This window comes from Octodon degus, unplaced genomic scaffold (genome assembly GCF_000260255.1).
Source record: "Octodon degus isolate 3935 unplaced genomic scaffold, OctDeg1.0 scaffold00172, whole genome shotgun sequence".
Classification (NCBI taxonomy): Eukaryota; Metazoa; Chordata; class Mammalia; order Rodentia; family Octodontidae; genus Octodon; species Octodon degus.
In genome coordinates, this window is record NW_004524748.1 from 1890374 (window position 1) to 1912730 (window position 22357).

Here is a 22357-nt window from a genome sequence, read left to right on the forward strand (position 1 = left end):
TGCAAGCATAGGTCATTCTAGAAACATACTTATGGTCTAAAGCACTTGGCTATCAAAACTAATTTTTCATGAAACTCATGATCTGTTCCACAGCCCTAAAATGTACATATACAAATGATTATAATACTGTAATATAGTACAGAATAATAAAAAGCACACAATATAAAGAAAAATAAAGAAATTAACCTGCATTCACCTTGAAATCCTTCATGGCTGGAGTGAGAAGAGATTGGAGGGAGAGTCATTGTGTAAGATAAACTTTGCTGGGTTCAGGCCAGAAAACCTTGATTAAAGAGATAAAGACCCAAGAGACAGAGAATACTTGTGTGAGCATGCCAGGGGACTTCTACCAGGACGGAGTCTCTGACTGACTTAAACTTCTGGTGTGTGTTCTGCTGAACATAAGTGTATATTTTACAGTAGAAAGCCATGGCGGCAATTACATTGAATTGTTAACTTCATGCAGTTGTTGCCTGGAAGTACCTATGTACTCTGCACTTTCTCTGGCAAGGCTCACCTCTGTCCATGCCTGGCAGAGCACCATGTCTTCAAGATGCTTCAGCTCCTCAGGGCCAGCCATTTTCTGCATCCTGAATCAGCCTCAACATGTTAATTCACTGAGTACAGCAAAAAACTCCACAAACTTTCATTATCATTAGCAGTCACGGCTCTCTGTTAGCTCAGTAGAATCTTTTTCTTTTCATCCAACTTTAAAAATGAACCTGTCTATTGACACATTTTGGCCTTCTTTTGAAGTTTTCATGAAAATAAACCATTGCCTTTTCATTAAACAAATTCATCACTCAAACTGCTACAACTTTTTCAGGCGGTTTTTACCCTATACAATTTCCTATGATGTTTCTCATCCTTTCCCATATTGTACACAGCTCCCTAATCTTTGAAATGAGGGATCCCTCAGCATTTTTCTCCTCCACTACTGCAAAGGAAACCTACATAAGCCCAGCTCTTTCTATTGGGAGATGAACAACTACCGTGTCTTATCGATGGAGAAGGAGGTCATGGAGCATTCAGAGTCGCCTACTACTCCTATTACAAATCACTCATTAAGCTAAAATTGTTAGAAATGTTTGCTCATTGTATTAGTCAGGGTTTACTAGAGAAACAGATTAACACAAGGTATACAAACATATAAGAAATTTCAAGATTGGCTTACTATGGTCAGCCGCAGAGTTGAATGAGGAAGTGTGCAGAGGATGTCTGCACATGGGAGACTGAAGGGTCCGGTTCAAGGTTAGGAGCTCAGTACAGTGTCTGTACAAGTCCATATCAGGAGGCTGATGGGCCTGTGAAAGAATGCTGGAGAATCTATGGCAAAGGCTGAAGAGACTACCAGAAGGTTGAAGAGGCCCACACAGAGGCCAAACAGTGTACCACAAGGAGATGATTACCAAGCTGAAAGTGACTTGAATCATTCATACATGCCATGCCATGATGTCAAGGCATTTAGTAAGTCTATTGATGTTATTCCTTGGAAAACAAAAGGAAATCCCAAGTATCCAAATTCAAGGTAATAATTTAGGTCAAATTACTGTGCAATGCGTGGCAGGAAAGTTTTAGTAGAAAGATCCCACCACCAAGCAAATTTTCTATTCTTTCTTGGTTAGCTAATTCACCCCTACCACACACACACAGACACTGTGGTTCCAATATCAGAAATTCCAGGTTTTGCCTTCTGAGACATCCGCCACCAGTGAATTGGCTGTCAGGCACAGTCAGATCACACTAGGGGAAAGGCATGCTGATCCAGGGCCAAAGCTCCACCTAAAACAAAGAGTGCTAACATGTGCTGTGTATGCACCAACTCCATTCAAGAATCTAAACATTAGGCAATACAGACATGCCTTAAAATAAATAAATAAAACCCATACACTATTGGCATAGCTACTGTCATTTATTAGGCCCAACAGATTATTATTATTACTTTTTTTTGTATTTTTTAGGGAAGGGTCTACAGGGTATTCAGTCTCACTACTAGATCAGACTCATAGTGATCTGTCTGCTTACAGCCTCCCAAGAGCTGGGATTACAGGTGTGTGCCACCACTCCCAGTCTCAGTGGCTGTCTCAGCTTGCCCTGGGGGGTAGGGCCAGCTTGGCAGACCCCAGGATCAAACCCCTGGCCCCTGAGCCTAATTGCAGGCACTTTAACCCGCTGAGCTATTTGGCTGACCCACCAACAGATTATTGATAATTTTTTTAATATTTAGTTGACAATTTACATAAAAGAATGATCATGCATTTTAAGTACATTTTGTTATGTACCTACATACATCTTCTCAAGCTGCCTGTTTACTAGTTCTTCTTTACAATTACTTCTAAGTAAACTTGTGGTAATCCAACCAAATTATTAATCAATGTTCAGGAATAAGTGTAACACTGTCTACATCCTTTTCACCTTCCATACCACAGTCTCATTAGGATAGCTATAAACATTCCTCCTCAGTCTTTGGGAACATCCCTGAATACCACATAGCACTTCGCAGTTTCATGATTCTTTTTTTTTTTAATTTTTATTGAGAAATAAATATGAATGAGACAGTTTCACAGCTGATTACTAGAACAGTTTTGGGGCCAGGAAGATGGCTCAGTGGAATAAGTGCTTCCCTGGCAAGCATAAGAGTCTGAGTTCAATCCCTGGTTCCACAAAAAAAAAAAAAAAAAAAAATAGAACAGTTTTGATAATCAATACATTGTACATTGTTATCTTCTTAGTGGTTATCCATAGTACAAGAAGCAGACAGGATATTCTGTCCAAACACTTAGTACACCTCTTTCTTCTCATTGAATTAAGCGAAAGTAGCTGTAAATTTATCCTATTTTGTATATATAAATACAAAATGATCTTTCCTTTGTATCTTTTTTTTGTTTTTTGTCCTGTCAGAGGGGACTATTCTATTGGCATCTAAATACTATAGGTGTTTGAATTCAACTAAACAATCTAACACTGTCTAGCACTCTATAATATTAGTGGGTTATCCTCAGAAGTTATTGACTTGAGCCTTTCACAGCTCATCGTATTAATATGGATTTACTTTGTATACCTCGTTTTTATACTTTTCTGCTGGATGGTTAAGACCAAGATATAGCAAGACCTATATACCAAGAAATGTAACTTTTGTATTTGATAAGGCCAGCCAAGTACTCTCAGGATTTATCCTGTAGCCCTGTACCACCCTTTGTACATCCTTTTGTCAGTGTCTGACATGAGGATGAGTCATGGCCATTGCTTGACCAATTTGCTCTGTGAAAGCTTGAGAAAATGTTTTTTCTCTCCATGTGACTCTCCCTGGGCTCACTTTACATCATCAAGCACATTGCTCTGTGGCTCCATAATCTTCCTGATCAGAAAATTTGGAGCACAACTGAGTTACATGTTGCTACAGTACAGGTTCTCCTATGTCCCGAGTCTTCACTGACCTTGAAAAGCTAGGGCCAAAATGTTGGCTAACCATGCAGCCCTTCCTTTTCTCCAATTTTGATCTGCTAACTTAGGTTGTTAACCCTCCAGAAGAGAAGTTAATTATTAATCTGCAATATATGCAGTTCGGTTTACCCTCTCTGTCTAAATATCAAACATTTTGGCATACCATGGAACAGGTATTTTCCATCAAATACTGATATGTTGAACTTTAAGTCCTTACAGAATATGAAGAAAAAATAATTATACAAAAGTAGAAATAAGCATTTACATATTTTTACAAAGAAATTTAGAAACCTAGTCATATATGGAATTGTAAGTCCTTATACTAGGGAGACAGTTTCATTATACTTGACCTAGCAATATAGAATGATAGAATGAAGCCAAGTTCTTATTTCTTTTCTTTCTCTGTTACATAGCACTGAGTACATTTCCTGAGATCAAAGGTATGAATGAAGGGATAAACAAAGCCATATAATGGGGGGGGGTGGTTACTGCACGTAAGTGTATGGCATAAGCATCAAGGAACATTCACTGCCTGATGCTATCTCTTCTTCTAAATCATACCTTTGAATGGATGCTTCTGTTTGGAAGAGCCATGTTTATAATTTCATAGTCTAGTGGCAAAAAGTGCTGGGAAAATATCTCATAAGACAAGACTTAGAACAAATAAAAAATGTACCCAAACACTTGAAGCTGTGTTCAAACTGTAGTGGAAGTCACTAAGTATTAAAAAAAAAAAAGTGTTCCTTGTCATATATCCATAGATCCTTGATGTTAAGATAAGATGCATTCTAATTTAACCTACTAGAAGTTACAAATTAATGAGAAAAAATTATAATTTTTTGTATAAGATAATGGTAAATGAACTGAAATGAAACTTAAGCTACTTGATATGGGCCACCCTCTCAAAGGAAATTCTGCAAGTCCATAGGACAGAATAATTCACCTTCCAACTTATTTATTTGCAGCTCATTACATGATGACTTCATTATAAAGCACTGACTTATAACCCTTTCCTTATATTTTGGTGGGGGAAAACTAAAGCATAACTTAATTTGTAGTCAGACAGTGTTGTCTGACAGAGCCCTTCAAAGCATAGCCAAACATCAGGCTATTTCAAGCAAAGGAAGGCAAGACTGTTGTTAAGTGAATAAAAGTGAATGATCACACCAAAATCAGGAACCAAAACTGTCCCAACTTCATATTGGCCTAACAATAGTTTAACTCTACAATGGTTTAACAACATTACACACTGGTTGGAACTAAGAGATCAAAATCATTGCTTTGATCTTTTCCAGGCTATCAGCCTGAGCACAGTTCCTGGCCAGGCAGGCAGTGAGCCCAGCTCCCAGTCAGCGGGGTGACCCATCCCACCCTGCACTGCTAAGCTGCCGTGCGGGGTGAGGTTCCTTGTATCAAATGCATTTTCTAATTAGAATATTTTCAATTTTCAATGAATTTCATTGGAGCATACCTTGAGGAGCATTTGTCTGTAAGGAACAGAGTTCTCACGGGACATGGTGGCACACATCCTCACCCAAGCCACTCTGGAGGTTTGAGCCCAGACTGGATGATGTAAGGATGTGGTAAAAATCAGTTGTCTCAAAATTAAAAAATCAATTCTTTTTTAAAACAGAATTTTAGTGTCCTTAAAGGCGATTCTTATCAAAATAGGACCATGAAGAGTTATTTATTCCCTTCTGTAATAGCCATCGAAGAGGATGGCTTCCTGCTTCTTTCTAGCTCTCATGCTTCCTATATATTGCTTCCTCAGTGACTTATGGCCAAACAAAATTGAAAAAAGTCAAATGAAAAATGACAAAATCATTGATCACCTAGTCAACAAATTGCTGACAAATTGTTTCCAGGATACGTATCTAATTATGATGTAGAATGTTTTCCGGGCTAAAGCTTATAAAAGGGCACAATGTCAGCTTTCACTTTACTTTTATTATTTTGTTTTCTGAAGAACACTTTTTAAATCAACCATATGGCTTGTGAACAGTAAAGATACGCGGGCGGATAGCTCTGTGTGTTGGCAAATGTACAGAGCTGTGCAACCAACAGCCCGATCAGGACCAGAACATTTCCGTAGCTTTAAAGGTGGCAGTTTCTCCACCCTGCTTTGATTGTGTTCCTACCCAGATATCTTTCTTTCTTTCTTTCTTTCTTTCTTTCTTTCTTTCTTTCTTTCTTTCTTTCTTTCTTTCTTTCTTCTTCTTTCTTTTTCTTTCCTTTTTTTCACTCCCAGGGATTGAACTCAGGACCCTGCACTTGCCAGGCGAGTACTTATTCTACTGAGCTATCTACCTGGCCCTTTGTTTCTATTTTAAAAACAAAAATAACACTGGAATTTGAAACTCTTTATTTAAATCTGAAAAATAGCTACTATTGATATTCCAAAGCTCTAGATTAAATTTTCTTTATCTTTTCTGAAATTTTCCTGAATGCTTATAATAGTTAACAACATATGTCTAAAATTTAATCTCATTGCACATTGGGTTGTACTTTATATGTCTGGCTATATATTCTTTATAAATCTGTAAGTGAGTATCTTTTTATGCTTTTCATAGGAAACATTTTCACTTGAATGCTCTTATTAATATATGCTAAACATCATTGAGAATTTTTATGATAGTCTCAGAATATGATTCTTAAAAATTAGACAAGTTCCTGCCTTCATGGAGATACAACCTAAATAAGTGGAATAAATTTACAATAAACCAAGCCAAATATCCCCAGTTTTATGAAGTGGGCATGTTGCTCAGTGTTGGATTACATGCTTTACGTACACTATCCGATAGGATTGATTTTTCAGCATGAGCATCAGAAAGATGATAAAATTGTTTCAATCATATACAAAACTCACATAGTTTACATGCATACATGTGTAAATGATGCTGTAAATTAAGGTAGTAACAAGTTGAATTAATACATTTTTCATTTATTGACATCATTCAATATTTCATGGCTTGAAGAACTGTATTTTCTATATACACACAAAGGAAAAGTTTCAAAATGTAGGTCTAAGAATCTTTCTTTTTTTCATTAAAAATAATGACTGCACTGTAGGACAGCAGGAATAAGTACTCTTTCCAGTATCTGTCACCTTGCTTATCAATTTGACAGTTAAAAAGATTCTTGCATTCTTCCATGATTTCTCATCATATTCAGACCCCTAAATTTTTTTTTAAAGATAATTTTTACTAAATGTCTTTCTTCGGTGAATCAAAACTAAATTATAATCAGTTCTACAACAAAATACAGCAGTGGCCCAACTGAAAGAATGTGCAGAGAGGGAGCAAGCCTGGAACGGCTTGTATTTTCTGCTGCTCAATGAAATGGAAATGGACAATAAACTGAATAAAAAAAAGAAACAAGCAAAGACGGAATGCAGCCAGCGAGCTGGTAAATGGAAGGTTGTAATTAAGCAGGCTCCTAGTGGATTAGAGGAAATTAGGCTGCTGCCGCGGCGCTTCTGCTGCCAGCATAGACTGCGTTTTCACATGAAAGAGTCAACAGCAAATGGAGAGGACCATAATTATATATCTTTAATTTTATTTCACAGAGTATGACTGTGGAGAAGATAGAATCAACCAAAGGAAGAAGAAACTGCCTAATATTAACACTGCTAAGTTTGAGAATTAAATCTATGCAGACGAATCAAGATGGATTGCATATTTATTTGAATTCTAGTCATGTGGCGTTTAGTCAAAGCCTCCCAGATAGGAATCAAAAGGTAAATATGTGAAGAATTTCATTGCCAGCATCCTGCATGAGAAACATCTGGCATCCTAATCCTAAAATAACATATAGTGAGCAAATGCCTCAAGCTGAATAAATAAATAAATTCAAAACATTTTAGGCTAAAACATCTACATTATGAATTAACCTAGTTCCTTTAGGTACTTTGTGAGGCAGCTTTTGGGAGAATATAAAATTCTGAGGACATTTGCCAGAAGCCCTGTCTGTTAACACCCCGTTCCTGTGCACCTTGCCTTCTTCATGATAACCTGCCTCTCACTAGTGTGTTTTTAGCTACCTTTATTGATCTATTTACCATTGGTTTTCTAATTTTGCTTCCCATAATATTCCCATAAGTGGCCTGAGTTCACTATCTTTGTCCCTGAAGCAATTCTGACAGCTTACATTCCAACCGCTCAGTGAAGGATGTCTTTCTATGCTACTCACTGTAAAGAATGTCTACAGACCTAAGGCAAGTGATGTCTGAATTGCACACTGGGTAGTTAAATCATGGTCCTTAGGAGGTGAGAAAAGCAAATTTGTTCAATCAAGGCCTTGATCAGTGTATTGTCTAGATACCCAGACTTAGGCCATGACTGGCTATCTGGTCAACATTACCTCTTTTTTATCTTTTTCGAGATTATATTAGAGACCTGCTTGTTTCCTTTTCCCTGAGCAACACCAGTTCTTAGACTAACTCCTATAGACTGGTCATTGTGACTCAAGGCTCCTCAAAAATCGACAGGGCAGTTTACTCCACTTTTATCAAATAGTGGCTGCCTTCTAAGAGTCTTGAGCACCTTTAGCCAAGAACAGCTAGTAGATAAAGACTTGAGCTTCTTGTCAGATCTTTTGCAATTAAAGGACTGAAAGGGCTTGCCAATAAATAAACTCAAGATCTAAATCTGTCAAACATAAAGAAAGAGTACTGAAAATCACCTGCCATCCCAGAGTTTAGATATGTGACCTAATAGGGGAAACCTACATACAGTTGAGTGGAAGCTATTGAATGACTATTGAATTTCCCTTTTCTAAAAATGAAAAATATTTCTTGGAGTAGCTAAAGTCACCTTATTATAATTCAATAGCCAATTGGACTTTAAAGTGATAGAATTTTAGATTTAAAATATACTTCAGGGATAATTAGCTAAATACTTCCATTTAAAAAATCATGAAATAGATTATTTGAGATATATAACAGTTTACACAGTACAAAACATTTATCTTCCAACTTTCAATGTCATGGAATTACTTGACAGCAATGAAAGCCAAAAGTCCTCTCCCAACATTGATGTTTCCAAGGAAATGAAAGCTATTTTAGGACACATAATTTTCTTCATTTGAAAGCAAAAATACTTTCGTTCAAACTATTTTTAAAAGTATATAGCGTGCAGCAAATTATTAAGAAAGAATATTTCTAAAGAGCAAAATGAATGAGAAGTTTCACTTTCTATGTTGTACAAGGAACTAGAACACTCCAGTCATCCTTCTCTAGATTTCCAATATGTGAAATTCCTTTATTAATATAATAAAATTATTTCAAGCATTCATTCCACGAAATAAAGACAGATTCATCACTATCTTTGAGCCTTATACAGATGCCAAATGCGATGATGTACACTTGTTTACTTACTTTTTTCTCATTGCTAAGACAGAATACCCAACACACAATGTTAAAGGGGGAAAGGCTTATTTAGCTCACAATCAGTAGAGGTTTCAGTCTGGCTCTGAGGCAGGGTGGATCAGCAGAGAAACATCCCAAAGGAGAAAGTTGGCAGAAAGCAACAAGGGACCTTACCAGCGCCTTTCTGCCCCTTCTGTCTTATTTACACCTGTCAGAGCCAGGGAGCACTCAGCCTTAATACTAGCACTCTTGAACCTAGCATTTCAGTATGAATCAATTCCAGGGTCACACATTCTCAATCCAGCTGCCTCTAAAGACGCCCCACCTAAAGAACACATGAGGCTTCAGGGGACATCTAGATGTGAGCCATGACAGCCAAGATACTCCAATCCCTGCTCCTTGTGCAATTGTGATCACCCACTTAAACTCAGGTTTGCCACCGGCTGATCCAGGTCCCTTGTTTTATCTTAAAATTTTTACTTTTACTGTGTGCTTAGCAGTACTATCAGAGCTTTATATAAACTAAAAGATTTTATTTTTGTCTTCTTAAAGACAGGGTTTCGCTATGAAGTTCAGGCTGGCCTGGAGCTCACTTGGTAGCACAGGCTGGTCTCGAACTTGCAATGATCCTCCTGCCTTAGCCTCCCCAGTGCTGGGATTACCAGACATAGCTCTTTTAAACTCACAAATTTAATACTGACACCAACTCCACATATTAAGTATATTTTACTTTTGTTTTGGAGCTGAGATAAATGGAGCACTGAGAAGCTGATCACGTGTGGAGTCGGGACTTGAACCAGGCACTCTAGGCTGCAACAGCAATATTCTTATTCATTGACCATCACCATTCTCTTCCCCAAAGATATTGCTGCCCTAATGTAGTTAGTTGGAATCTTCTGAAGGAATCCTGGGTACATTGGAAGATGATTATTGCAGAAGAAATGTATAAAGATGAGAAATTAAATGGCAGCCACTGTCACTTCTAGCTTGTTAGCACTTTTGTCACAGAGAATCTCTTAAGCACTTTTCTCTCTTTGCTCCCCGTGTGTCATATTTTTGCTGCCCTTTCAGAGCTACCCTTTGCCATCTCCTCTCTTTGCTGGAATATCCAGTACAACCCAACTTTCCTCTCACTGGGTAACTGATAGACAAGAAGGCTAAAATTTCCTGTGTTTTAGTTTTTACCAAATACATAGAAGTACAAAAATTGTACATTTCTGGGGCTGGTGAGATGCCTCAGTGGTCTAAAGCACCTACTTAAAACAAACTTAGCAAAGCCCAGGGACTGCGGTTCAATCCCCCAGCACCACATGCCAACTAGCCCGCCCCCGGGTGGGCTGAGCTGGCCACACACACACACACACAAATAAATAAATAAAATTTAAAAAAAAATTGTACATTTCTATACGACACTAAGTAATGTTTTGATGCATGTAAATATTGTGTTGTGTTTAGATCAACTTAGATATTATTTCCTCAAATATTTACCAGTTCCTTGTTATGACAATATTTAAAACCTTTCTTCTACCTTTTGGAGTACGCAGCACATTATTACCTGTAGCCATAGTGTTCTACAGTAACATATCCCTATTTGTTTCCATAAAGAATACGAAGAGTGGACCCAGTTGTCAGGGTAGAGACAGGAGGCAAGGTACAGCCACTCTAGGACCTGGAGCTGAGACACCAGGAAGAGAAAAACTTGGTAAAGAGAGGAAAGAGGTGGATCCCCAGAAATTGGGAAAAAGCTGACCTGACAGGTGGAAGCTTCGGAGAGGCTGGAAAGAAAGAACACGGTGCAGGGAGGGGAGCAAGACAGTGTGCAAAGGGTCTCCCAGAACCCAGCAAGAGGACTCTGTCCCCAGTGGTGCAGGGGAGGCCTGCAGAGTGACAGCAGCTTCAGGAAGATGGGTTGGGCCAGCAGCTGCAGCCCCAAGAGAAGCCCATGCCTGTTAAAAATGACAAAGCCCAGGGTATGTTTTACACTATAAGTGACTCCCTCTACTATTCAGGCCAGGGTGGGCAGGAGGCTCAAGACAGCTTTCACTCTATTTGAGAGTGTTTCATTGGGACACATTTTAGGGAGAGGTCATTTGTTTGGGAATGAGCCACAGAACAATTGCAAAGAAGCTATACTTCAGGGCTTTACTCCTCCACAGCACCCAGGTAGGAGGCTGCACAGAAGGTAGACCCAGAATGAGTTCAGGCAGGCCACTGACCTTTAGAAGAGCTTCAGGTTGGGCTGCCAAGGATGCAGTGCTGCAACCCTCTGCGGTGAGGCCGTAGTAGGGGCGTGTGTGGCTTCAGAGTGGTCTGAGGATGCTGCCATTAAGCCCAGCAGAAAGCTTCACCATCCTCTGCCCTTGCTGCCTACCCCCAGCACAAAACCCAGTGGTCTTTCACTTTCCCCATCTGCCAGTGTGAGCAAAGCCACAGTTTGACTGGGTCATTGCACAGCTAGGTGTGCGGGGATAGAGGCCTCGGGAGCAGCAGCTCACAGAACCACAGGCCATCAGGCGAGGTGGAGACAGCATGGCGTGGAGTACAGAGGGACGTGCACAGTGGGAGGCTGGAGTGACTGCGGCCCTGGGGTGGACACCATCCAGTGACAGTGTCCCACGGGAAAGGCAGAGCAGGATCCAGTGTTCACAGCTTACAACTGAGTGTGGAAACAAAACAAGTCTCAGAAGTGACTCACTAACGTTCTGCCTTAGAAGGAAGCCTCTCATTCCAAAATGCATGCAATTTGGGGAGATGCATTTCATTTCATTTCTTTTTTGTTGGGTCTTCTAAGTTTTTTCTTTTATTTCTTTTTTAATTTAAGTTTTTACTTTATTTTGTTCTATTTTTTTCCTTTCCAGGTAATTTTATCTACTTCTATTAATTTTCTTTTATTCTTCATTTCAAATTTTCCTCTACCTCTTTTTTCTTAATTTTATTTTTTTCATTCTCCCACTAATCACCCCTTCTATTTTTATTATTATAACCATTAAACGTTATTCATGTTTAAATATTTAAATCATTATGCTATTACTCGTTATTCTTTATAACAATTATATTTGTTACATTTAGTGAATATTTAATGTATGTCAATATTTCATTTGCCTATATTTATTTATTACTAGGAATCAAATTCATAACCTTGCCTAGTAATAAATATTGCCTGTTGCATAGTTTTTACAAATGAAACATTGGTTTTGGAATTAAAATAAATTATTCTAAAGTTGCAAAGCTTGACTTATTTATGTAAAGTGTCAATTGAAATTTGACATTCTTTTCTAGATACTAAAATGTAGAAAAAGCAACTATTAGAGAAACCAAACAGTAGACATTGCTGCTTCCTGTTGGAGACTCTGTGGGAAATGTAGGCAGACTGGTAAGTTCTGAACTCAAGAATATTAGAATGATAATTTAAAATGACAATAAAATGAAGCCTATATAAATTATTTTAGTATGATACAGAAATTGATTATGCATTAGATAATAATCATTTATGTTATTTAATCATCTATGATCATTTAAATTTTTACCTTTTGAATTACTAATTCACAAATAAACGCTATAACACTGTAGGCTCTTTCTGGAGACAAATGCATATTCAACAAGACCCTGGGTATGCCAGTCCTGTGGCACTTGCCTGTGTGCCCCGCTCCCGAGGAGGCTGAAGCAGGAGGATCCCGTGGGTCTAGGAGCTCCAAGCCCAAACTGAGCAACACAGTGAGAACCCATCTCAAAAAAAAATAAATAAATAAAATAAAGAAAGAAAGAAAAGAAATAAAAAAGTATACACATAAGAACAAACAAACAAAAACGATGGCTGGAGAAATAGCTCTGCCATCTAAGCACCTGCCTGTCAACTTCACGGACCCCAGTTCGATCCCCAGTACTACATGTCATGCCAGCCCAAAGCCCCAGGCATGCTATGCTGCCACCAAAGGTGGGCACAGTGGTGTGTGCCAATAGTTCCAGCACTGGGGAGTTTGAGACAGGAAGATTGGTATGAGTAGAAAATAAATAAAGTATTTGTAAATGATTTTTTTAAAAAGTCAGAAAAAACTTGTAGAGTTAATAAGAAGTAGAACCCTAAGTGGGATCTAACAATTGCTAGATTAAAATAACAAAATTTAGTGCTGAAATTATTTTTAACTGTATGTTTTGCATAGTTTAATTGTGCTTTTAACAATGTTATATCATAAAATTTGGGCAAATCAAAGTGGTGAAGTTTGTTTGAGCACAAGGCTAGCCATGAATTTGTGCCAGACTAGAAGGTATATTGCTCCCCTGATACAGTAAAGGAGAAATATTCACAAGGTGGACATGGGCACAAAACAAAAGAAAAAAATAGATTACAGTGGAGATTCCCTAATCAGAGGTTAGGCTGATGGTGTCTGGTTGGTTATGTTTAGGTTTCATTTTATAATTTAGTTTGAATTGGGCACACATAAAAACACAGTTCCCCAAAGTGTCCCATTCTAATTCTAATTGTCTCCACTTTTTTTTTTTTTTAAATGCTAATATATAGCCGTGTTAAACAAAGGTGTATTACTGGCCTGGGAGATGGCTCAGTAGAATAAGCACTTCCCTGGCAAGCGCAAGGACCTGAGTTTGATCCCCAGTTCAAAAAAAAGAAAGTGTATTAACATATTTAAATCACCATTAACTGTAAGAAACCCCATTATTTTATATTTTAAGGAAAAAAATCATTCCACTTTAATTATGGACTACCATTGACAATAAGATGCTACAGGTTGTTACATAGATGTTAAATATGTGAAAAGTATATTTTGTTTTATTCTATTTTATTTTTTATGAACAGAATATATTTGTTGAGAGAAAGAAAGCTCCTGTCTGAGAGAGGGACAGGAGGGGGGACCCGAGTGGGTAGTTCTCCCCGGAAAAGTGTATTTTGGAATTGGCAAATTATGGTGTATCTTTTTCATCTTGGACATGAGAAATTGCTTTTACTTCTGATAAGTGAATATATGAAATACCAGCTTATAGAGACTGCCATTTCTATTACTTTCCAAGAGTAGAATTCACTTTTGTAAAGTATTCATACTTTTATACCTAATTTTATTATGGACTTATTGTTTCTGAGAGATTATTTTAACATGTTTGACCTTAACCGGCAATACTTCTGCCCTCCTTCTTATTTAAAATGGTATCTCAAGACCTGAGCTTACCCTTGGGATAAGTAGCATAAAATGCAGCAGAGACCAAGCTGACGACGATTTTAGAATCAGTCATATTCATTCTCTGATACTTCTGATAAGGTTGTATCCTCTTTGGAATCTAAAGCCAAAATGTGTGACAACCCACTTCTACCTATTGTGAAATTTTCAATTCAGTCTCATCCATCAGTCTTCGGTTGATGTAAAATCTTAGTATATCTTTGACTTAAGCCTTGGCTGCAAACCTGGTGAAAGCCTCCCTTTCTGATCCATCTTTGCCACAGGTAGCAACATTGCCAATGTACTGCTGCAGGGCTGGCAAGATATGCCATCTGGAACCTAGCTTTTGGATCTGGTAGTTTTTCCTCCTCATTTACTTATAAGATATATTTCATTATTTTATCATTATTGACAGAGACCAAATGTCAAAAGTCAGTAAGCCAACACAGGATTGTAGAAGATTGAAAATGTTCAAGTTTGAAAAACACCAAGCCACACCAACATTCTACTGCTGTCCAGGAAAAAGCCCCAGATGGAAATGTTGACAGGAATTAAGCTTATTTGTGTTATAATGTCTTTAATTTGCCAAACACCCAGGGAAGTTATTTATTTGATTGATGAGGTCTATGCAACTCATCAGATGTGTAAATAAAAGAAAAAAAATATTTTAATCTTTGAATAAAGATTTGCATACTTGAGCAAAAGAGAAAAGAGATTAATTAGTTAGATAATTACCTTTGAATGTGTCTGGAAGCTGAGAGTATTCTGCAGGATCTGAGCACTAGCTTTTTGTAAGGAATATTTAAATAATGACTGAGAGGATTTCACATGTTAAATCAAAGCTGAAATACACAAAATCTTGCAAATTCACACACATGGAAATGTTTTTGAAATATTAAAACTTAGACAATCAAAAAGAAGATAAATATGTCCCCAGGCATCATATGAATCTATAATAAAAACACATCAAGAATTTTCAAGAAAGAATGATGTCACTGTCAATAGAGAAGAATATAATAGATGTGGGCTTGGGCTGGGGAGATGGCTCAATGGAATAAGTGCTTCCCTGGCAAGCACAAGGGTCTGAGTTCAATTCCTGGTTCTGAAAAAAAAAAAAAAATAGATGTGGGCTCACTGACTTGTATTACTATCATAGTAGCTTTTATATGCACAAGTGCACATTTCAACTTACAAAATCATTATAATATTCATTAATTCTAGAGCTATCCATGCTTATACACATGCCCACAAATACATGTTTATCCAGTCTGCTCATTATTCACATTCCCAGAATGCACTTGCAGCCCTTAATCAAGTTCTGGTACATTCTCTGCCATTTATAGGTAGGTTCATGTACAAAACCACAAAGGACATCTGAGCTTCTGGATGCTTGAACCTTTGGCCACATGCCAAAGGCTGAGCAAGTGGAGTAGCTCAGTGGAAGGGAGCTTGCCTGGCATGTGGGTTCCATTCTCCCTGGATGGCAAAAGAAATAAGAAAAAAAAAAAGTTCACTTTGTTTCAGCTCTCAAACTGTAAAGAAGTGTTCTTTTGTGGTCTAATTCACTGTCATGTTGATTGAATTCTTGTGACTTAAAAATTTTATTTTAGTAATTGCATTGTTTATGATGGGTTCCAAGCACAGGGCTAAAGTTCTTCGTAAGAAAGCTTTTTGTACCTCTCAGAGGAAGTGTTCATGCTATCTCATAACCTCCATTCAGGGATGAGTAACATTGCTTTAGCCATGAGTTCAATGTTAATGAATCTATAATACATGTGTAGTAAGGCTGCCGGAAGCAGAAACCTACATAAAGCAACGTTATACAATGACTGATGAAAATATGGTGAGGAGATGCTCACAGGCACATAGCCCTGTGTCTTCCCAGATGCGGTTGTTCTCAAATATAGTGTTCTCTGTGACTTTGGAAATAACAAGAACTGACTACCTCATATTTTATCCAAGTGTCAAGGAAATCTGTTTTGTGTTTTTTGTTTTTTTTTTTTTTTTTCTAGTTTCTCTCTCACAAAGCCTGTTCTTATTTTGGGGAGACAATTCTCCACTTGATCAAGTCTTGGTTCTTGTACAGGTTGGCAAACAGCAAAGCACTAGATACAGCCTCTTTGTTCTTTTGGAAGTGAGAGTTCAGCCACCTGACCTAATTTTAGTCAGCTGCATATTGTTCTTTGGTGAGGGTGAGAAGTACAGACAAAGACACGGCTTTCCCTTACTCCCTGGGCAGTTCTCAGCTGCAGCTTCTCTGCTCATGGAGGCCAGCCCAGGTAAGCTGACAGCAACAAGATCCGGGTCCTGAGACGGAAGTTGTTATGTTTCCCATCTATTTCCCAAGCCTGATTTCCAGTTTTTCTAACAAGTATTTCAGCCAATAGGCTGGTAGCCTCCCAATGGATTATTTTTCTGATAAATTAACCAGATCTATATTTGTGGCTTGCAATCCAGAATCTAGACTGGTGTAATTAGTATATGCCAATAATTATACTGTCAAGTTGTATCTAAAAATCCATATCAATTTGGAGATAGCATGACAAATGGCATACATATGTGAAATAAATACATTTTCCTTAAAGGTTTATCATCATCTCAACTTTAACTAGGGCTTAATCTAAATTATCTTGGCAAGCACTAAGATTTTTAAAAGTGATTTAAACTCTTTTAAAAGATTAATGTTTTTAATAAAGTTATCCAAAAATAAAGGTGAATGCTTAGAGTTACTAAAATTAGGACTGGGATTTGATATATTGTTTCACTAATGAATTTGCCTTATATTTTACATTCTAAAAAAAGACATTTTAAGGATTCTTGCTTTTCTACAATCTTTCTGAACTTTAGAGTTGACATTTTCAATGCAGAAATATTTTGTAATCATAAAGCCTTTGAATTGCCCTTCAAATCCATGAAAACATAGAAATATATCTAAGTAGGAATTAAAAGCTAATGACATCACATAATTATTTTCTTTCTCTCTCTTTGTCTCTCTATATATTTCTTTTCTTCTTTTTTTTTAGAAAATTGCCTTTATTCTATTAATTTGAAAAATTAACTGGTACTGAAAAGAAGTTTAGTCCACTGGAGAGAACAGAAAAACTGAGTACCATCCCTGAGAACTGATGTCGGGGAGGGCACCTCAGTAGGGGAGGAGAAAAGAGTGCTGTGAATTAGAGCCAGGCCCTGCAGCCTGGGTGACAAAGGCTATGTCATCTTCAAGCAAAATTCCTAGTTACGAACCCAGTTCTGGAGAAGGGAACTAGGATATGTGGGGCCAGAAAGGGGCAAGAGCCTTCTTGTATCAGACATTGTGAAAAAATGGGAACTATAAAAAATGAATTTTCCATCTGACTTTATTTCCAAATACATTTTCTTGTTAAAAAACAAACAAAAAAACCCACCAATACATTCTTTGTTGTAATGACAAGTATCAGTATTAGGAAATCCAATTATACAAAAAATACTATATTTAGTCTGGGTAGATATATTTATTTTTGGTAACATACATTAAGGGGCACTAATTACATGGTTAACTATAAGGTAACTAACATGAAACCACAGAACTGTAACTCTGCCACAGCTGCATGGACTTGGGGCTTCTGGCTGAGCATGTTTTCAAAAAAAACTGTCTGCCCACCCCAGAGCGATGCCAATAACTCCAAGAGGAGTAAGACTCTGAAGTGGGGACTCATCAGAATTCCCTGCAACTGACAGATTAGAGGCAGGACATGTTAGTTATAAAGTAGTTACAGCCTAATTCACAAAAGTTACCAACTGTCTCTTTCTAGAAAGAAGCAAGAAGTTAAGAAATTCTTTGAATTAGCACCTGGTGTGTCAGGTGGAGTGCAGAAAGGGCTGTTAGAGCAGTGTTGGAAGGATCCTGGCAGGTCAGATGGGTTGGACATCATTATTAATAATCATTGCTGGCTTCTAAATACTGGTAGCAAGATGACTTCTGATTTGTAATCTTAGGTAAATTATAGATAAATGAAAAGGGCCAGTAATCATACACTAAAATTAATAAACAGCACTTCAAAATTAACCGCATGAGGGCTGTGCTTGCAGCAAGGTTTCACAAGACAAGGCACCCAGATTTTTTCTTCCCACACCTGGCTTGCAGAGCAGCTCTCATGGCCACTTCTAAAACCTCTCTCACTCCATCTTTGGTCTTCACTGAATAATCCATGTACCCAAAGGTGCCAATCCTGTTTGTCCTATCTCTGTCTTCTTCAGGTTTTACTGGCTCCTGTTTCACCTTGGCTAACTCCCATCTTGTGTGCTCATCCTTCTGAAGATCCTTCATGTTTCCAACCAGGATAATGTGTACATTAGGACAGAAACACTTCACTTCTGGAGTCCATTTTTCTGGGATATTTTTTAAACTATCAGGGCTGTCAATGAAGAAACACATCAGTATAACATTGGTATCTGGATAGGAGAGAGGCCTCAAGCGATCATAATCTTCCTGTCCAGCCATGTCCCACAAAGCCAACTCCACCTGCTTTCCATCCACTTCAATATCTGCCACATAGTTCTCAAACACTGTGGGAACATATACTTCTGGGAACTGGTCCTTGCTGAAGGCTATGAGTAAGCATGTCTTACCACAAGCTCCATCACCAACAATCACCAGTTTCTTTCGGATGGTAGCCATTGCTTACAAATACACTGCAAATGCACAGCCTGTGGAGCAAACTTGTAAAAGTACCCCAAACTTTGCAGATGATGGACAATCTCCAAGAATACTGCCATAAAAAAGGAAATCTACCCAAAGCATAACTATCTCCAACCTGTACAATACGTCAATTCACGTTCCACATGAAATGTAAAAGGCAAAATGGAGTTCTGAAGTTTCTCTCCCGTCCCTCCTCAGACAGCTCGCGCACTCGGCAGAGGCCCCAGAGACCTCACCTAGCCCGGCACAGCCGAGGGAGGAAGTGGCGGGGCGGGCGACTCTTCTCTATATATTTCTAATTAATATAATTTTATTGTATATAGCTGGAAAAAATGATCCAGTCTCTTCTGGGTTATTTTCCAAGCACACACATATGAAGCCTTTGCTTTGCACCCTTTTTCTTGACTGACTGCCTGTTGAGTATTCTAAGCCAAAAACAATGGACAGGTTTCTACTTAATTCTTTCATCTCTTTTGCAAGCTATCCAGTCCCAGGATGCTCTTGTATTTGTTTTGTTTATTTCATTTTCACATTTCAGAAGTGTTGAATAATAAAACTGTTTTCACAGATTGTATTACTGAAGAAAGTGTTTAGACATACTTGCAATTTCTCTTACTTCTTGAAAGAGATGGTTGCTGGTCCCTAAATGTTGAAGTGTTGTTGAAGACCCAAGGGAAGAAAGCAAGACTTTTGTTACTCCCAGATTAAGTGCACTCTTGGAAGGAATACAGCATGCACGTTGTGCACTGGCAGGACAACTGTCAAATCTAGAGAGATCAGTCGTTGGTTGTACCTGGGAACCTCAACCCACGCAGACCAAAAGGAGCCCCGTGAGTGCTGAGTGTCTTGGCAGCTTTCAACCGCTGCTTCCCCTGGTATTTGTAAACCAAACAAGCACACCAGGCCATCACACAAATATAAAAGCATGTTATCTATTCAAATAAAATCTGTTAAATGTTAAAAGGAAAATATAGCAACAATGACACAGAGGTCATCCAACTTGGCGTGGCTCCTCTTCATGTACACTGTGGAAGATGGAAAGCCTCAGGCCCGAAGAGATAGTGCATCCTGTTGTCTGCCTCTGCAGAAAGTTGTCCTTTTACTTTTAAGATTTTTGTTTTCGGATATTTCTTTTTCCTGGAATTATGATCAAAGCTATCATTTCATTTTTATAGTAGAATATTGGATTTATTTATTACTTTTCAATCATCCCGTGATTATGAGTGATTTTTCTTAAAAGATTTATAAGTAATAATGGTGTGTACTCCGTGAACCATTTCCCGCCACTTCATGCATATTCCTAAGCTACCTCCCTCTTCGTTCAGGCTCTCAAGTCCCTTGTCACTAATGTGGCCTGTTCTCTGCCACATGATAAATGGTAGCAAAAGGCATTAAATGTAAAGTGAAATAAAAATCCTTGATACAGTTGCAAATCAGAAATCTCAAAACTACAATAGATTTACTACTGTTCTAATTGAAATTTTCCATTGTTATGATGTCTTTCTGCTTCTGATTGCTAACATAAAGTTGAATCTCAAAGGCACCATGGGACTATCAACTTCTATATAGCTTACAATGAGAAACTGATATTAAGTTAGTGGGACAATAGCTATTTTACAATAATAAATGCTGCTGTCTTTTATTTTTTAAGAAATGAAATTCCAGGAAGAAAAGCAATAGTGTATCTATTAAGTAGACAGCAAATCTAGGAGTGCTGATACATGGCTGCAATCCCAGCCTTTGGGAGGCTGAGGCAGTATGAGCACAAATTCAACGTCAGCCTGGGCTTTGTAGTGGGTTCAGGCCATACTAGCTCACACAGGAAAACCAAAATAAATTTAAAAAATGCAACAAATAAAAGTATGATTATAAAAAAGTCAAAATAAATTTACTCATAAGATTTAGACAATCAAAACATCATTGTACAAATTCATATTTTTTTCTTTATCTCGACAGCTCTATCTTGAAATTATTTCATATCTTTTGCAGTTGAAAAATAATTGACTTTTTACTGGTACTGCCTAATGCTGCTTTCCCTTCTGAAAGTGCTCTGGGCTGATGAGATATTTCTGCCCTCATAGCTCCATTTATAACCTAAACCCATTAGTCTATGATCTCATGCTTCTCAACTGGACTTTCAAAATGCTTCCATTTAGCCACCTCGTCACCATTATAAATTAGAAATTGAAAAGATTTTTAAAAATGACTGCATCGTTCCTCTTTCACTTCTAGTTTCCTAAACATCACAAGTTACATTGGATCAGATGTGAATAAGTGTGTGATTAAAGTTTTTGAATCAAGTGAAATTATTTCTTGCTTTCTCCCATCCAAGTACTAACCAGGCCCAACCCTGCTTGGCTTCTGAGATCAGAGGAGATCGGGCACATTCAGGATGGGATGGCCATAGACATTTCTTGCTTTCTAAAGTCTCTGCCTTAGTGGCTTTTCTCATTACTGAAACACAATACCCAACAGCCACCAAAAGGCAGTGCTTGCTTCAGCTAAGGGCTGTAGAGATTTCAGTCCATAGTCCCCTGGCTCCAAGGCAGTGTGGGATGACAGGAGAAGCTGTCTACGGCAGAGAGCACAGAGGCAGTGAGCAGCAAGAGGCCTGCTTTCCATCCTTCCCTTTGGTCCCATTCAGTCTACAAACAATGTTTGATGCCACCCATATCCAGGGTGGGGCTTCCCATTTCCCACACCCAGCACATTGCTAACCAGTCAGGGAACTAATCCAATTGCCACACCCTTAACCCAGATTCACATATTCTTAACTTATATTCACACACACTAATCCACATTCAAAAGCGCTAGGTCTAGCTACCTCAGAAAAGCCCATCTCTAAGTGTATGAAACTTTGCAGGGGACATCTACATACAGTCCTCATTTCCATCAGCTTTATGATAAATGAGCAACACTGATCACAACCTGCAGTGTCAGAACAGATTGTTGTCACTGTTGCTGTTGTTATTGGTGTTTTAGAGATTAACAAGCTAATTTTATTTTATTTTACTTTAACAAGCTAAAATGTACATGAGAAAGCAAAGGATATAAGGTATGAGACATGGACTTTAAAATTTCTCAAAGCAATACTGGAACAATTTTTTTTTTCCTTTCCAATGAGGTAAGAGACACAAATACTAACTGACTTACATTGCTCTTCCTTTTCCCTTCTGTCCTCCCCCTTTCCACATCTCAGATGGGCAAATAATACAGGTTAGGAGAAACTGCTTGATCTGAGTACAGGGCTAAACAGCAAGGGATGTGCATGAAGAGCAGTAGAAAACACCCTGGGAACAGAACAGAATGCAGACGCAGAGGCCCAGTTGTGTATTCCATTGGTTATGACATAAATATGAAGTAATTGCAGGGGAGAAAGAGAATGTGTTGTGTAACTGGCACAGCAGAATAGAACTCTAAAAGTCAGATTTTTTTTCCCTTTAAGGACAAGTGTCATCTCCAAAATTCCTCAGGCAAAATCCAAAACTCCCTTGTCCTCAGCCCAGCAGAAAGGTCAAAGTATGCAGGTGCTGGCACCAGGAGGTCCAAGTCTAGTTTCATTTCCACACTCAAAAGAAGGAGACGGCCAGTTCAGGAATGAATGAGACAAGCCTGGGCACATCTGTTCCATGTTGCTCCTCTGCTCATTGTTCTTTGCTGTAAAAGACCTTAAGACACCTACAGAAGGTGAGATAGTGAGTT

The 22357-nt window shown here is 38.2% G+C and overlaps 1 protein-coding gene across 3 annotated transcripts; it reads right to left on the reverse strand.

The window, feature by feature from the left end:
• Window positions 1-17379: 17379 nt before the first annotated feature.
• LOC101562950 (transforming protein RhoA-like) lies at window positions 17380-18699 on the reverse strand. 3 transcript variants are annotated; one of them, XM_023703489.1, is made up of 2 exons: window positions 18506-18634; window positions 17951-18445 (listed from the first exon to the last, which is right to left on the reverse strand). In XM_023703489.1, exons 1-2 carry the CDS (start codon window positions 18632-18634, stop codon window positions 18053-18055), a joined length of 522 nt encoding a protein of 173 aa, XP_023559257.1. In that variant the 3' UTR covers window positions 17951-18052. The 3 variants fall into 3 exon arrangements, with proteins under 3 accessions (XP_023559256.1, XP_023559257.1, XP_023559258.1); XM_023703490.1 differs by having other exon boundaries at window positions 17951-18226; window positions 18479-18634; XM_023703488.1 differs by having other exon boundaries at window positions 17380-18699.
• Window positions 18700-22357: the final 3658 nt, after the last annotated feature.

What these genes read in the sequence shown, in the direction of transcription:
- LOC101562950 (XM_023703488.1), bottom strand. Translation starts at nt 18,634, where the DNA reads ATGGCTACCATCCGAAAGAAACTGGTGATTGTTGGTGATGGAGCTTGT.